This window comes from Sander lucioperca, chromosome 14, assembly GCF_008315115.2.
Source record: "Sander lucioperca isolate FBNREF2018 chromosome 14, SLUC_FBN_1.2, whole genome shotgun sequence".
Classification (NCBI taxonomy): Eukaryota; Metazoa; Chordata; class Actinopteri; order Perciformes; family Percidae; genus Sander; species Sander lucioperca.
Window position 1 is genome coordinate 11,652,171 of NC_050186.1, and position 16,231 is coordinate 11,668,401.

Consider the following 16,231-nt stretch of genomic DNA (forward strand, 5'->3'; position numbering starts at 1 on the left):
GAACACTAAGCTATTAAAATAATTGTTGGCATGATTTTATAAATCAAGTTTTTCTGTCAAACATAGGCCTACAGTACATGTGGGCACAGTGAATCCCTATTCACTGTATCTGTGGATGGCTACCAGTGATTATCTTACCTTTAGGCCAGTAAGCCCATCATCAGTGTGTTTTTTTCTTCACAAACAGGCTTTTTATGATTTATATTTGCTAATAATTTGTTGGGTCATGACCAAGAGAACGAGATCCAGGGTACAAGCGGGCGAAATGGGTTTCCTCAGGAGGGTGGCTGGCGTCTCCCTTAGAGATAGGGTGAGAAGCTCAGTCATCCGTGAGGAGCTCGGAGAAGAGCCGCTGCTCCTTTGCGTCAAAAGGAGCCAGTTGAGGTGGTTTGGGCGTCTGGTAAGGATGCCCCCTGGGCGCCTCCCTAGGGAGGTGTTCCAGGCACGTCCAGCTGGGAGGAGGCCTCGGGGAAGACCCAGGACTAGGTGGAGGGATTATATCTCCAACCTGGCCAGGGAACGCCTCAGGATCCCCCAGTCAGAGCTGGTTAATGTGGCTCGGGAAAGGGAAGTTTGGGGTCCCCTGCTGGAGCTGCTACCCCCGCGACCCGACCCCGGATAAGCGGACGACAATGGATGGATAGATGGAGTAATTTGTTGGATTCATCTTAAGACATTTTAATTTACGAAAATAACTTTCAAATGTTGCAAAGAACCTCCCTTCATTTATTTAGCCTGATGATGGTCTAGTACCGAAACGTTGCCTACTATTACATTTATTTTTTGCAAGTCAGACAGTGCACATGAGTTTCTTTGCAACATTTGACTAACTTCTCCCCCTCCAACGCACCTGTCACATGTTATAGATGTGCAATGTTTTTTTTGTAATAAAAAACTTTCAAAAAATGATAATATATAATAATAATTTAAAAATAATTTGGTGGCCCCCCTGCAGTAACTGTGAAGACCCCTTAGGGGCCCAGCACCCCCTGTTGACGATCTCTGGACTAATCATCTCAGCTGGACTTGTAGGCGGTTATATTGTTGGGTACAGGGTTGGTAGTTTCATTTATAATAAAACATCAGATTTTATAAAGTACATGTGCTTTGTGTGGAAGAAGTACTTCATTTTCTTAAGTAAAAGTACTAATATCACAATGCAAAAATATATCCAGTGAAGTGAAATGTTACCTTTCAGTAGCTGACTATGATATTTCTGGATCCATGTTAGCCTGCTGTTACATTAATGTTTATGTTGCACTCACTCTAACTCTATGTTTCTGTGTGCCACTGCCAAGATTCAATGTTACCTTGTACCTGTAATGTTAATATGATTTTAGTGAGGTGAAGATGACTTCTTATTTTAAAGCATCTTATAATGAAAAGCACTCTATGGATAATCCCTGAAACTGGCTGATATAGAGGATTTATGATGCGTTTGTGTGCAGCAGCCATCTCTCCTGCAGCCAGTCAGCAGAGCACTACATCAGGTCAGTCACACTCAGACACTTAATAGCAAGCTTTGCATCTGGTCATGCTAACATGTAACACTGGTTTAATCTACATTACCCCCCCCCTTATGTTCTTTCTATAGATCCAGTTGCCTGTGATTCCAGACAGTTTGCTGCTACAGTGATGCTCTGGCTGAGCCACTCAGGACAGTATCTTCACTTCAGCCGCACTGTGAGTAAAGGGCTAGATTTTGGGGGGAGGGTGAGGGAGATGCAGGGGATATGTCCCCCCCAATATTTAGAGGAGGTCAATATATACAGTGTATAAAATACAACCCACTCCTCAAAAAGTGGTAAAAAAGGGGGGCTCAAAACATGTTTATATCCTTCTTAGAGCTGCTTCTTAGGGTTGTGTTTCTCTAAAAGTTGAATCCCTCTCATTTTTATTACGGTATTAAATGAGAAAAAATAAAAAATAACGTATATGTGAATCCCAAAATAAAAACTGAATACCTACCCAACAAATGAATATCCCTACAGTCTGATATTTGGATCCAGCCCTCTTTCTTACCAGTAAATATATGACCCTCATAGGACCCCCAGACCCCCCAGTTAGAATGTGTTGACTTGATTTCTGAATCTGGGGCCTTATTTAGTTCAGTTTGAGCTCTCTGTGTGGAGCAGTCACGTCTCCTGGAAGCATCTCCCCGGCTGTAGCTCCCTCTGTAACCAGTAAGCTGAACATGACATCAGGTCAGTCCCAGTGAGACACTTCTTAGCAGTGTCAGCAAGCTTTGACTTTCTCTCTCTTCCTCACCCACACAATGCACATCTTACTCTTCTGATTGCTTAACCCTCGTGTCGTCTTCCTGTTGACCTTTAACTTGTTCTCCTTTTCCGACGTTTTTCTTGCTTTTCAGCGCTTTGTTTCATTAATGGCCAATAAACCTAACTTAAATGACATTATACCTCATTTTTTAGTTTAAAAAAGCAGAAATTATGAATTAATTTGACTAATAGTTAAGATGAGACGATGTTGAGTGGATCACAGACTGGTTTATGTCAAAGTTTGGTCAGGACTTTTTCAAATGCTATAAAATTGAATAAAAAAACCCAAATTCAATGGAAGTAATGATTTATTTTACCTGTGAAGAATGTTGTCTGGGTTCCATACAACGTTCATGCATGCATCCAGGTTATTTTGGGGCAATTTGGTTGAAAGAAACCCATATTTGTGATATTAAAAAGCTTTTAAAACGGGTCAAATTTGACCCGAGGAAAGCACAAGGGTTGAAAATAAACTTTTTTTGACTGATTGTTTTTTACACGTAGTGGTGTGTTCTTTATACTAGGACATCTCCTTGCTTACAGTTTTGTAATACATGATAATATATTAAACTGTAACATCAGTATCATGGCCTATACGCCGTGGTGGTTTAAAATCAGGTACCATATGCCCCTTTTAACTTTGAGCCCCTGCCCCTTCACAGGTCTCTGCACGGCTCTGTTGTTTCTCTAATACCTGGAACAATCATTCCCATCCCATAAGCTGCTTTTTGCAATGCAAATGTTGTTCACTGCTCCAGTAAATAGGACGGACCTTAGATACGACCAGGCAATGGGAGAGGGAGCGAGTGAACAACGATGGTCACTTCAGAGGGGAATATCACCCATAATGCTTTGCAGTTATGCCCTTGTGGCTTTTGGCAATGCATGCTGTTACGTAATATTAAGGGCTGGGGGGGGAAGAGGAGCTACTAATGAAACACAGTTAGTTTTAGTGTAATATTTATTGTCTCAGTGTAGAGAGGAAATGTTGGCTGTAAAAAGCAACAAGTGATAGAAAACTCTGGTCATCTCAAAAAATGAAATGTCGAAAAACTGACAAAAACATTGATAAAAGCAACAAAAACGTCAAAAATAGAACAATCAGCTCTCAGCAACAAACATGAACCCTGAATAAGTCGAAGAGTTAAAACACAGAATTTAACCCTTAACCTCTTAAGAGTCACCTGCATTTTCAAGCTTTTTGGTCTAAATGACTTCTGTCTATTTCAGTTTACACAACTCAGCAGAGTCTCCAGGATAATAAACCAGGAGTCCAGCATAGAGCGGCTGAGTGAATGTGGTCTGGACTCTGTGGAGGAGAGTCATGGTTTCAGAGACGCTGTAGAAGGACAGAATACCTGCACTGTGATCCAGGTACACTCCTACTCTGGAGGACTGAGGACCTGAGACGGGAGTTTGGACATTGTTGTAACAAAATGTATAACTGTTGTTGTTACACTCTAATGCCCAAGATTTGTCATTGTATCCAAATACACATTCAATCGACCCCCCTGCTCTGCTGATATTCTTGTATGAGACTGCTACATCAACTCTCCCTCTCCTCTCCACCTCCCAGTAACAACGTCCAGTCAGACTCTCTCTACTCAGGACCTGACGCCAGTAAGTGAATCTGTCTGGGTGACTAGAATAAGACTGCTGTTGACTCGTGAATGTTGCTTTCCTGTTCCCCTCAGATAATACCAGCCATGTGTTTACTGTGTTTGGATCCAGTGTGATTTCACATGAATATTTTAAGAATCCAGCTCTGGTCTTGGGCTCTGGTTCTGGTTGTGGCAGTAAAACGTCCACTTCAGTCCCTGTCAGTGAGACGTTTGTCCACTTCTCTCTCAGGACGTCCTGTAGTTTATCTCTGACTTCTGACACGGCGGCTGTCACGTCCTCAAAGCAGCTCAGAGGACAGATATGGATGCTGGATGTAGATTGGCTGAGTGGTGACAGTGAGGGGTAGTTGTGTAGAAACTGGTTGTGATCCTCTGTGTGTGAGAGCTTCTTCAGCTCAGCGTCTTTCCTCTTCAGCTCAGTGATCTCCTGCTCCAGCTCCTCCTGAAGCTCTTTGACTCGACTCACTTCACTTTTCTGCCTGGATCTGACCTGCTGCTCCACATCAGAGCTTCTTTTCTCCAGGAGACGGATCAGCTCAGTGAAGATCTTCTCGCTGTCCTCCACTGCTTTATCAGCAGAGAGATTGATGGCCTCCGCCTGCTGTTGAAGCAGCTTCACATCTTTCTCTCTGTCCTGGATTCTCTGCTGGATGTTTTGTCGACTCCCCTCGAGCTCTCTCTGCCTCTCAGCTCTCTCTGCTGCAGCTGAGACTGTGTCGTGGCCTTTATGTTCCTCCACAGAGCAGAGATAACAGATAAGCTGCTGATCAGTACGGCAGAACATCTTCATCACCTCATCATGACGAGAGCAGACGTTCTCCTGGAGCTTCTTGGACGGCTCCACCAGCTTGTGTTTCTTTAATGGAGCGACATCATAATGAGGCTGAAGATGTTTCTCACAGTAAGAAGCCAGACAGACGAGACAGGACTTGTGTGCTTTCAGTTTTCTCCCGGTGCAGAAATCACAGGCCACATCTTCAGCTCCAGCATAGCAGTGATCAGCAGGAGCAGCTTGGAGTCCAGTCTTCTTCAGCTCCTCCACTAAAACTGCTAACATGGTGTTTTTCAGCAGGACAGGCCTCGGTGTGAAGCTCTGTCTGCACTGAGGACAGCTGTGGGTTTCCTTCTCATCCCCTTCATCCCAGAAACTTTTAATACAGTTCATGCAGTAGCTGTGTCCACAGGGAGTAGTCACCGGATCCTTCAGTAGATCCAGACAGATGGAACAAGAGAAGGTTTCCTGGTCCAGCTGAACTCCTTTCTGCTCCATTTCACCTCTCGCTCAGTGACAACGACTGTCTGAGTCTCACTTCCTGAGAAGAGAAACTAGTCTGAGCTCTGATCTAAAAACAGCAGTGATACTCTGTTGTACTTCACCAGCATGTTGGTTACACCCATCTGCAAACTGTAGATCTGAAGGGGAGGGAACAAGGAAATGAGTGGACAGAGACGAGCTGGCTGTGTTTGAGAGGAGGAAGAGGAGGGAGGAGTTACCAAGCTCTGCTTTCTTCCTGGAAGAGGAGCGCTTTGAGAGAGAAACTGGGTGTTGCAATGCCCATACTACCATAAGTATGACAGAAAAAGATGAAGTATGTCCAAATACATAGTATGTCAAATGTAGAATGACAAAAATATGTCCAAATGTATCCGGATGCAGTTTGCAAGCCAGCGTGCTTTTCTGACCCACAATCCTTTGTGCAGCATATCTGAGCAAGAGGCTCAAAGTTCAAGCTGTAATGTTATCACAGAGTTCTCTGTCCCAAATGTCTGCAGACTGTACTGCAGGCAACAGTCCATACTCTGTAAGAGCAGCTGCAGTTTGTACTAAAAGTAAAAATAAAAAGTATGTGATGAGGAACTCAGCAACACTTGTTGACAACAGAGCTCATTTGTCATTTAAAACTCTGCTGACTTCATCTTTTAGGAGGTAAAGTCTTCTTAGAATCAGAGGGTTTGGAGACGGCTCCCCAGTTTACTAAATGACTGAGTTGTCCTGTTATTAAGTTTAATCATACTTTTCATTGTTTACAATAACTCAAACACAGAACATGGAAGAGGCATGAATTAAACGTTGCTTTTTAGGTTAAACAACCTATTCAAATCAGTTACTTATTGCAGCTCTGAACAGGAACTGAATGCTTTTACAAGTTTACTAAACTCATCCATCTATAAATCAAGAAATCTCTGTGCATGTGTCCCCAAACATGAGCAGTACAGCAGCGGGGGAGGAGAGGTCCTACATCCCTACAAGGCTCATTCATTGCATTTTACCGGCTACTGGTGTCATGCCAAAAACTGATTGCTGCCTACATGCAATGATGATATAGGAACACGCTGACTCTCTAGATGAGCTGCAGCCGAGACCTGACTGATTGAGCCGTGCTGCATTCATTTGTTACAGGTTGGGGCTCTCCAGCATGTTGTTTTGTTGCCGGCGGTTGTGAACATTTCTCAGGGTCTGCACTCTGCTTAGCTGGGTTCCCTGCTTCTGCCGCCTGGGCCACATCACCTAAAAACATAAGTTATGACTGTAACTATGGATCTATGCAACCTCACTCAGACCGTCACCACGATCTTACCTTGAATGATGTAAAATGGACTGTTCTTATATAGCGCTTTTCTAGTCTTAACGACTACTCAAAGCGCTTTAACATAGTACAGGAACCATTCACCATTCACACACATTTATACGCTGTGGCCGAGGCTGCCGTACAAGGTGCCACCTGCTCACCAGATAAACATTCACACACATTTACACTCCGATGGCGCAGCATCGGGGGCAACTTGGGGTTCAGTGTCTTGCCCAAGGACACTTCGACATGGGACTGCAGGGCCAGGGATCGAACCACCAACGTTCCGATTGGCAGGGGACCGCTCTACCACTGAGCCACAGCCGCCCCGAATGATGCAATCCTTCAACCAAGGTAAGACCGTGGTGATGGTCTGAGTGAGGTCGAAATAGATCTACCACGATGTGTGACTCCTACACAAGAAAAAAAGGGGACATGCCTAATCTCTAGATGAGCCGCAGCTGAACCACTCCTGATTGAACGGGGCTGAAACATGTGTTGCAGGTTGAGTTTTATAAAAAACAAATGACCAAAAAACACACTCACGTAGCGCTTCATGTAGTATGGTAAAACCGCCTGTGACCACACAGTACAAGTTCTGCTTTAATTTTTTAACAAAATACAAAATAACTAAATGGCCCATCATACCTGTCTCTCCCCAGCGCAAAGCTTCTTAGGAGTCCTCCAGAAAGCTCCGGTACTTTCCCCATTTTCTAGTACAGACATCCAATCTGTCAAACCGTTTCTATGACATCTTTTCAAACGCCGCCACTCTAGTCGTCTCACGAGCCCACTCCTGGATTGACGGCACTCCTTCACTCTTCCATCCCCTTAAAACAAGTTATGCTTCCAAATGTTTAGTTAAAGTAAACAGAGAGGCATTATTAGCTCAATGTACTTTAAGGTGGAGATGTTCAAGGGTAATGCTGGATAGTTTAATGCATCATATTTTAATTGGTATATTTTTTTTATAATCTGAATCTGCAACGTCTTCTGTCAGGTAAATGGAGTAGTTCAATGTTTCCCTCTGAAGTATAAGTACACAGTAAGTCAGTAGTATGGTGTTACAGTTGCATATTGAGTGTTTTAGGGTTCGGACTTCAGACTGTAATCAAATTAAAGACTTCTGGAAAGAGGTAGCACAAATGATATTTCAAATAGTGTGTGTTAAGCTGCCTCTCCATCCCAAAGTATTTATCCTGGGGTTGTACCCATCTGATCCTAACTTAAAAAACAGATACAAGTACTTATAGATATGTGTTTACTACAAGCCAAACTGTTGATTTCTCTTGCTTGGAAGGATGTGAATAGGCCTAGTATTGGTTGTTGGCTTAGAGAAATGTCTTCTTGCCTAACAATGGAAAGAATAACATATATGGTTAAGGATAGACAAGATACTTTCAAACAGGTTTGGGGACCATTCTTGGACTTGTTGAACAAAATGATGTTGGTGATATTCTGGCAAATGAGGGGAATTCTGAGTAATTTAGTATTTTTCATGCGGGAGAGTGATGTTTATATTGGCTTGTGACACTGTTTGATTGGTTAGATGCTCCAGATATATCCTACAAGAAGGGTTCAGACCAAGATGAAAGGTTATTTTGTCTGTATTTACTCTTTATAAGTTGTTTTTTTATTTTATTTTATATAAAGGTTTTTTATACATTTATATTTGTATTTTTAGTCTGTTGCTGTGATTGCTGTCTGTAGTTTGGTTTTTGCTTCTATTGTTTTTCAGGGTTTGTCTACATTTATGTATGTCTTGGTTAAAATAAAACTCAATAAACACATTGTTTAAGAATAAAAAGAAAAAAAGAAGTGTTTTAGGGTTCCTCTGTAAGTTATTTCAGAGTACAATGGTTCTGGAGGAAGCTGCAAGCAGCAATTCCACAGGCCAAGCAATTAGCCCGGGCACTGCACTTGTGTTGTAAATATATGAAAAAGCACCTTTTATACACTTTAACCCGTTCCAAGTGTTATTATTTTCATGATGGTTTAGTATCTTTTAGATTAGATTTAATCACCAGAGCAACCACTAAAAACAAATCAAGTTCAACCTGCACTGACATCTAGTGGTGAAATGTGTCAACTGCAATAATCTTATCTTCAGAGCACTTTCACTTGTTTGGTTCCCACTGGCAATAATTAGACTATACTGCAGAATGACAAAGATATGTCCTAATGCATCCGGATGCAGTTTGTACTAAAAGTAAAAATAAAAAGTATGTGATGAGGAACTCAGCAACACTTGTTGACAACAGAGCTCATTTGTCATTTAAAACTCTGCTGACTTCATCTTTTAGGAGGTAAAGTCTTCTTAGAATCAGAGGGTTTGGAGACGGCTCCCCAGTTTACTAAATGACTGAGTTGTCCTGTTATTAAGTTTAATTAAACTTTATATTGTTTACAAGAATTCAAATACAGTCCTTGACAGATTAGAGTCAAATAAAACCGACCTTAACTCTAACTTTTTGCAGCTATCTCAAACACCGGAGTGAAATAAAATCCGAGCTCACACAGTCCTAGGTAAGAAAAACAGCTCAAACAGAGCAGTCAAGTTAACGTCAGACAGCAGATAGAGTAACAGTGAAGCAGAGAAGCCTATTTAAGGAAAGTACTCAGCCTAGATTCAAGCAGTCTAGCAGTAAGAAACCTCCACAAGTCCAATGCACACTGCATGTTTATTATAAAAGGTTTCCATCAGCTTCAAGACATGTTAACTAAAAGCTGCAGACAAAGTGAGCTGAGGAGCTTTAACCTCCACTACATCCCTGGTTAGCAGGATGAAGGAGCCCTCTTGTGTCCTGCATCAGTTTACACATTTCACTTGTTAACCTGCTGGGATGTTCACTGCAGGAAGACATGTCCAAACTTCACACAACATCAGTAAAGAGACATTTAAGGTTTTGTCGCTTTTTCTGATATTTGTAGCCTTTTGACGTTGAGGTTCTTCTTCGACAGAGTTTTCCTTGTTTTTGTCTGTTTTCTCAATCCATGCATACATGTCCCGGGACCTCCCTGGATAGTTGGAGATCTCAACCCCCCCAATGTTGAACCCAAAGTTACCCTTGATTATGATAACAACATTTGGTCCAACGAACAAATAAATGTAAATAAAGATTTCTTTCCAAAGGTCCAGAAAGAGAAGAAAGTGTGAAGGATGAAGGAGGTCTGGGGCTTTCTCTCTTCAGAGCCATGCAGTGGAAGAGAAACAACAACATACAAATACATCGATACAAATATTCATCAAACATTTAGAGCACAGAGAAGTTTTCATGTTCAGTTCAGGTCAACAGACATCATCATGAGGAGTGGAACAGACACAGGAAGGAGCGCCGCCTAAAGACACTCAACCATTTACACAACAACTAATGACAAGATGTCAAAGTACCGCCCACAATGTTTGACTGACAGCTGATCTCTGAGCAGCGAAGAAACGCCTCAACAATCAGCTCTCAGCAACAAACATGGAGACTAAAATAACACGGTTCAACGTTAAGGTTTCTACTTGTCCGGAGACAGTTTTTACTGATCCCTTTCTTTTTTTAAACCTCGAAGAGGAATGTTTGAAAAAACGTTTGTTTTTTTTAAATGTTGAAAAAGTAAAGAAAAACATCGGAAAAAAAGGTGAACATTTTTTTTATTTATTTTTTTTTATTTTTTTTTATGGAGTCGAAAGCTTCGGAAAACAACGTCAAATGTTAAGAAAAAGACGTCCAAAAAAGTTTAAAAAAGCATCAAAAAAGTTAAAAACATAAAAAAGTCAAACTGGAGTAAAATAAAAGTGTCAAAAAAACATAAAAAAAAAAAAAATCAAAAAAAGTCTAAAACAGGAAAAGAGACACCAAACTTCAAAAAAGAAAAAAAACTTCAAAAAAGCAGAAAGCATCGAAAAACAAGTCAAATGTAAAAAATAACTTAAAAAATGTTAAAACCCTCAAAAGTGTAAAAACTTTGTTTTGAAAAAAACATCTCGTGTCAAGCACCAACTCAGTTCCTGATTGGCCAACGACACATTCATCTCTCCGAGCGTTCTCTGACGGGGCAAGAGAACGATGACGTCTTTTATGATACCATCAACAGGCAGGTGGGTTGTTATATTTATTTGCCCCGGGCCATCGGGCAACCGTTATTGTTGAACCCTGAATAAGTTGAAGAGTTAAAACACAGAATTTAACCCTTAAATGACTTCTGTCTATTTCAGTTTACACAACTCAGCAGAGTCTCCAGAACCATAAACCCAAAGTCCAGCATAGAGCGGCTGAGTGAATGTGGTCTGGACTCTGTGGAGGAGAGTCATGGTTTCAGAGACGCTGTAGAAGGACAGAATACCTGCACTGTGATCCAGGTACACTCCTACTCTGGAGGACTCAGGACCTGAGACGGGAGTTTGGACATTGTTGTACCAAAATGTATAACTGTTGTTGTTACAATTTAACGCCCAAGATTTGTCATTTCGTCCAAATACACATTCAATCGACCCCCCTGCTCTGCTGATATTCTTGTATGAGACTGCTACATCAACTCCTCTCCCTCTCCTCTTCACCTCCCAGTAACAACGTCCAGTCAGACTCTCTCTACTCAGGACCTGAGGCCAGTCAGTGAATCTGTCTGGGTGACTAGAATAAGACTGTTGTTCACTCATTACTGTTGCTTTTCTGTTCCCCTGAGATAATAACAGCCATGTGTTTACTGTGTTTGGGTCCAGTGTGATGTCACGGGAATATTTTAAGAATCCAGCTCTGGTCTCGGGCTCTGGTTGTGGCAGTAAAACATCCACTTCAGTCCCTATCAGTGAGACGTTTGTCCACTTCTCTCTCAGAACGTCCTGTAGTTTATCTCTGACTTCTGACACGGCGGCTGTCACGTCCTCAAAGCAGCTCAGAGGACAGATATGGATGCTGGATGTAGGTTGGCTGAGTGGTGACAGTGAGGGGTAGTTGTGTAGAAACTGGTTGTGATCCTCTGTGTGTGAGAGCTTCTTCAGCTCAGCGTCTTTCCTCTTCAGCTCAGTGATCTCCTGCTCCAGCTTCTCCTGAAGCTCTTTGACTCGACTCACTTCACTTTTCTGCTGAGATCTGACCTGCTGCTTCACATCAGAGCTTCTTTTCTCCAGGAGACGGATCAGCTCAGTGAAGATCTTCTCGCTGTCCTCCACTGCTTTATCAGCAGAGAGATTGATGGCCTCCGCCTGCTGTTGAAGCAGCTTCACATCTTTCTCTCTGTCCTGGATTCTCTGCTGGATGTTTTGTCGACTCCCCTCGAGCTCTCTCTGCCTCTCAGCTCTCTCTGCTGCAGCTGAGACTGTGTCGTGGCCTTTATGTTCCTCCACAGAGCAGAGATAACAGATAAGCTGCTGATCAGTACGACAGAACATCTTCATCACCTCATCATGACGAGAGCAGACGTTCTCCTGGAGCTTCTTGGACGGCTCCACCAGCTTGTGTTTCTTTAATGGAGCGACATCGTAATGAGGCTGAAGATGTTTCTCACAGTAAGAAGCCAGACAGACGAGACAGGACTTGTGTGCTTTCAGTTTTCTCACGGTGCAGAAATCACAGGCCACATCTTCAGCTCCAGCATAGCAGTGATCAGCAGGAGCAGCTTGGAGTCCAGTCTTCTTCAGCTCCTCCACTAAAACTGCTAACATGGTGTTTTTCAGCAGGACAGGCCTCGGTGTGAAGCTCTGTCTGCACTGAGGGCAGCTGTGGGTTTCCTTCTCATCCCCTTCATCCCAGAAACTTTTAATACAGTTCATGCAGTAGCTGTGTCCACAGGGAGTAGTCACCGGATCCTTCAGTAGATCCAGACAGATGGAACAAGAGAAGGTTTCCTGGTCCAGCTGAACTCCTTTCTGCGCCATTTCACCTCTCGCTCAGTGACAACGACTGTCTGAGTCTCACTTCCTGAGAAGAGAAACTAGTTTGAGCTCTGATCTAAAAACAGCAGTGATACTCTGTTGTACTTCACCAGCATGTTGGTTACACCCATCTGCAAACTGTAGATCTGAAGGGGAGGGAACAAGGAAATGAGTGGACAGAGACGAGCTGGCTGTGTTTGAGAGGAGGAAGAGGAGGGAGGAGTTACCAAGCTCTGCAATCCGCAGCCGAGACCTGACTGATTGAGCCGTGCTGCATTCATTTGTTACAGGTTGGGGCTCTCCAGCATGTTGTTTTGTTGCCGGCGGTTGTGAACATTTCTCAGGGTCTGCACTCTGCTTAGCTGGGTTCCCTGCTTCTGCCGCCTGGGCCACATCACCTAAAAACATAAGTTATGACTGTAACTATGGATCTATGCAACCTCACTCAGACCGTCACCACGATCTTACCTTGAATGATGCAATCCTTCAACCAAGGTAAGACATCAGGTAAATGGAGTAGTTCACTGTTTTCGTCTGAAGTATAAGTACACAGTAAGTCAGTAGTATGGTGTTACAGTTGCATATTAAGTGTTTTAGGGTTCCTCTGCAAGTTATTTCAGAGTACAATGGTTCTGGAGGAAGCTGCAAGCAGCAATTCCACAGGCCAAGCAATTAGCCCGGGCACTGCACTTGTGTTGTAAATATATAAAAAAAAACAAAAAAAAAAACACCTTTTATACACTTTAACCCATCCCAAATTATTTTCATGATGTTTTAGTATCTTTTAGATCAGATTTAATCACCAGTTCAACTTGCAATTACATCTAGTGGTGAAATTTGTCAACTGCAATAATCTTATCCTCAGAGCACTTTCACTTGTTTGGTTCCCACTGGCAATAATTAGACTATAACGCTGTGATTCATTAACCCTTGTGTTGTCTTCCTTCGACAATGCAACTTAGTTTTTCTAGGTCAAATTTTGAAATCAAAACTTTTTTTTACGTTTGGGTCGTCTTTTTCAACACTTTTGTGGCTTTACCCGTGGTTTTTGTCACTTCTTTTCAACTTTTGTCGACTTCTGTGCCTTTTTAAAAGTTTTTTTCCCCATATAATATCAGTATAAAACTTGTATTCATCAATGAGGACATACACAAAGTAAGCTTTCAAGTTGTTTTATTTACAACATCGAGATCATTTTATTCAGATTTTGTTAACAAACGTCGTCCTCAAGGAACAAATTAGAAGGTACAAAATATTACACAACGAATATCAACCCAGGAGACGGACATTTTCCGAGGAGAAAGGTGGGTTAACTGGGTGTTTCTCTACGGATGAAGCAGATTTACACGAATATCTCAGAGATTAACTGGGCTGTGGACGATGGAGGATACATCCGCACTGAAGGAGCCTTGTCGCGCTAGTTTAATTCCCCACAGTCGGCGATGACAACCTTGGCTTTAGGAGTGCCGCTCTTCGTGCCTTGCTTCTCCATCGCCTTGACAACATCAATGCCCTCCACAACGCAGCCAAACACCACGTGCTTACCGTTGAGCCTGGAGAGGAGAGAAAGTCGGTTAGTGTGAGAGACCAACATCTCAAGACCGTTTGTTAAAGTCTCGCATTGCCGGCTCCATCTCCACAGCACTGTGGAGTAAAGTCTGACTAAACCACAGATGCATTCTGGGATAGGAAGGGGGGAAAAAACGCTCTGGGATGGGAGAAAAACGTGCTTTGGTTTATTGGCGTTTCTTTACACCAATCACAATCGTCTTGGGCGGCTCCAAGTTCCGTACGTAGCGATGGTGGCTCTGCTAAATAGCCTCGGGAAGGAACTGTTTTTGGCGGAACATTTGCACCCCGCAAAAGAAAATGCACGTCGTATGACATCAGGCTTTATCCTGGAAATGTTCTTGCGTTGATCCAGACTAATCAAACCCGAATGCAGCAGCCCGTGGGTCAAAGGTGGCTTGTGGCTCGGAGGGTAGAAATGTCGCCCCATAACCACAAGGTTAGCGAATCAATCCCAGGCTCCTCCGGCCACATGTCTAAGGGCTCCTGCACACTGGCTGCGTGGCGTGAGCGTGGCGTTTCTGTTGCGTGTCAGTTGCGTGGCGTTTTCTATGTCTTTGCACACCAGAAACATGTCTGACGCGGCGCTGCTGCTGCTAGCCTTGTCTGTACACATGTACTGTATGCACTCAAGCAGTAGTATACTTCATGTTAAACATAAATATATACTGATTTGATAACAGCAAAGACAACGTCGGCAGTATTGGCGGCAAAATAGGCTACAGAATATTGACAGGTGCAATATTTGAAAATCGATAATTATTATTATTTTTTTCTTTAAAATGACATTTATATCTGCATTTATGTCAAAACCTAGAGACTTTCAGACATCAAAATGTCATTTATTAAATATATTTGTGTCAAAATGACATATAAACAGGTTTTTGTATTCTATTTTGCCTGGAAACGCTTCCAACACGCTTGCGAGCCGCGCCCGAGACGTGCGTGTCACGCAGGCAGTGTGCAGGAGCCCTAAGTGTTCCTGAGCAAGGCAGTGAACCCCAAGTTGCTCCCCGGACCCTGTATGTATAGCTGTCTACTGCTCCTAATATTTAGGATGGGTTAAATGTAGTAATAGAATTTCAGTACATTGTACTGTGTGTATGTGACGAATAAGGAGTAAAGTTTGTTTTATAAGTGGAGCTCACCAGTCAGTTTTTTCTGTGCAGAGGAAGAACTGGGATCCGTTGGTGTTGGCCCCGGCGTTAGCCATGGACAGGATGCCCGGGCCTGTGTGCTTCAGCTGGAAGTTCTCATCAGCAAACTTCTCCCCGTAGATGGATTTGCCTCCAGTTCCATTGTGATTGGTGAAGTCCCCGCCCTGAAAAAAAGTAAAGGTTAACTCGGTATTTGTCGCAACAGCAATCAAAGATCTAGTTCCTTGCCTTCACTGTACCTGGCACATGAATTTAGGGATGAGACGGTGGAACGTGGAGCCCTTGTAGCCAAAACCCTTCTCCCCGGTGCACAAAGCACGGAAATTTTCTGTTGAATAAAGACAATGGCACTTCATTAAAATACTTAAGGTGCAGTAGGTAAGACTTATAAAACTAACTTTTTGTCATATTTGCTGAAACTGACCCTATGTTCCAGTAGAACTACATGAAGCAGGTAATCTCTGGCACCACCTACAGCCTGGAGTGGGATTTGCAAAAATCCACCACTCCCTGTTCAGATGCACCAATCAGGGCCAGGGGGGGTGTCTAACTGCGTGTCAATCACTGCTCATGCACACACATTCATTCTCCCTTGTGGGGGGCGGGGCTTAGGAGACGTTTTGGGCTTTAGCAGAAAGGGGGGGAGGGACTGAGAAGTTGTCGATGTTCAAATTTTTTGGCTAAGTCCTGGATCTTCGCACGTTGTTGTTTAATCTCTCTTTGTGATCGCTTGCATCTCTCTCTGTAGTCGTTTTGTGTTTCTTTTGAGTAATTTTGAGTCCCTTTGAGGTTGTTTTGTGTCTCTTTGTGATCACCTGTGTCTATTTTGCAGTCATTTTGTGTGTCGTTGTAGTTGTTTTGAAATTTTTCATCTCTTTGTGGTTGTTTTGCATGTCAGGTGAAGCTGTTGGTTGGCAGTTTAGTAGTCTGGTGAGTCCACCCAGCATTCCAGGATGGGAGAAAAACGTGCTCTGGTTTATTGGCATTTCTTTAAACCAATCACAATCATCTTGGGCGGAGCTAAGCACCGGACGGAGTCATGGTGCCTCTGCAAAATAGCCTCGGGGAAGGAACTTGTTTTGGTGGAACGTGTGTACGTTCAAAAGTAGTTTTAGTCGTGCAACAGAAAACTCAGATTGGACAGATAGTCTAGCTAGCTGTCTGGATTTACCCT

At 42.9% G+C, this 16,231-nt stretch overlaps 3 protein-coding genes across 3 annotated transcripts in view; all 3 read right to left on the minus strand.

Moving 5' to 3' along the window:
• Positions 1-3,222: 3,222 nt before the first annotated feature.
• LOC116041805 (tripartite motif-containing protein 16-like) lies at positions 3,223-7,469 on the minus strand. The gene is made up of 2 exons (XM_035991768.1): positions 7,460-7,469; positions 3,223-5,206 (listed from the first exon to the last, which is right to left on the minus strand). Exon 2 carries the CDS (start codon positions 5,169-5,171, stop codon positions 3,501-3,503), a length of 1,671 nt encoding a protein of 556 aa, XP_035847661.1. The 5' UTR covers positions 5,172-5,206; positions 7,460-7,469; the 3' UTR covers positions 3,223-3,500.
• A 2,966-nt stretch (positions 7,470-10,435) lies between these two features.
• LOC116041814 (tripartite motif-containing protein 16-like) lies at positions 10,436-12,498 on the minus strand. The gene has a single exon (XM_035991769.1). The coding sequence runs from the start codon at positions 12,332-12,334 to the stop codon at positions 10,667-10,669; it is 1,668 nt and encodes a 555-aa protein (XP_035847662.1). The 5' UTR covers positions 12,335-12,498; the 3' UTR covers positions 10,436-10,666.
• Positions 12,499-13,487: 989 nt separating this feature from the next.
• Positions 13,488-16,231, minus strand: part of LOC116041863 (peptidyl-prolyl cis-trans isomerase-like) — a 6,848-nt gene continuing 4,104 nt past the window's right edge. Inside the window, exons 4-6 of the mRNA XM_031287950.1 lie at positions 15,297-15,385; positions 15,049-15,221; positions 13,488-13,884 (exon numbers count right to left, since the gene is read on the minus strand). Of these exons, the coding sequence (XP_031143810.1) occupies positions 13,749-13,884; positions 15,049-15,221; positions 15,297-15,385 (398 nt within the window). The 3' untranslated portion in view covers positions 13,488-13,748. The remainder of the gene's footprint in view (positions 13,885-15,048; positions 15,222-15,296; positions 15,386-16,231) is intronic.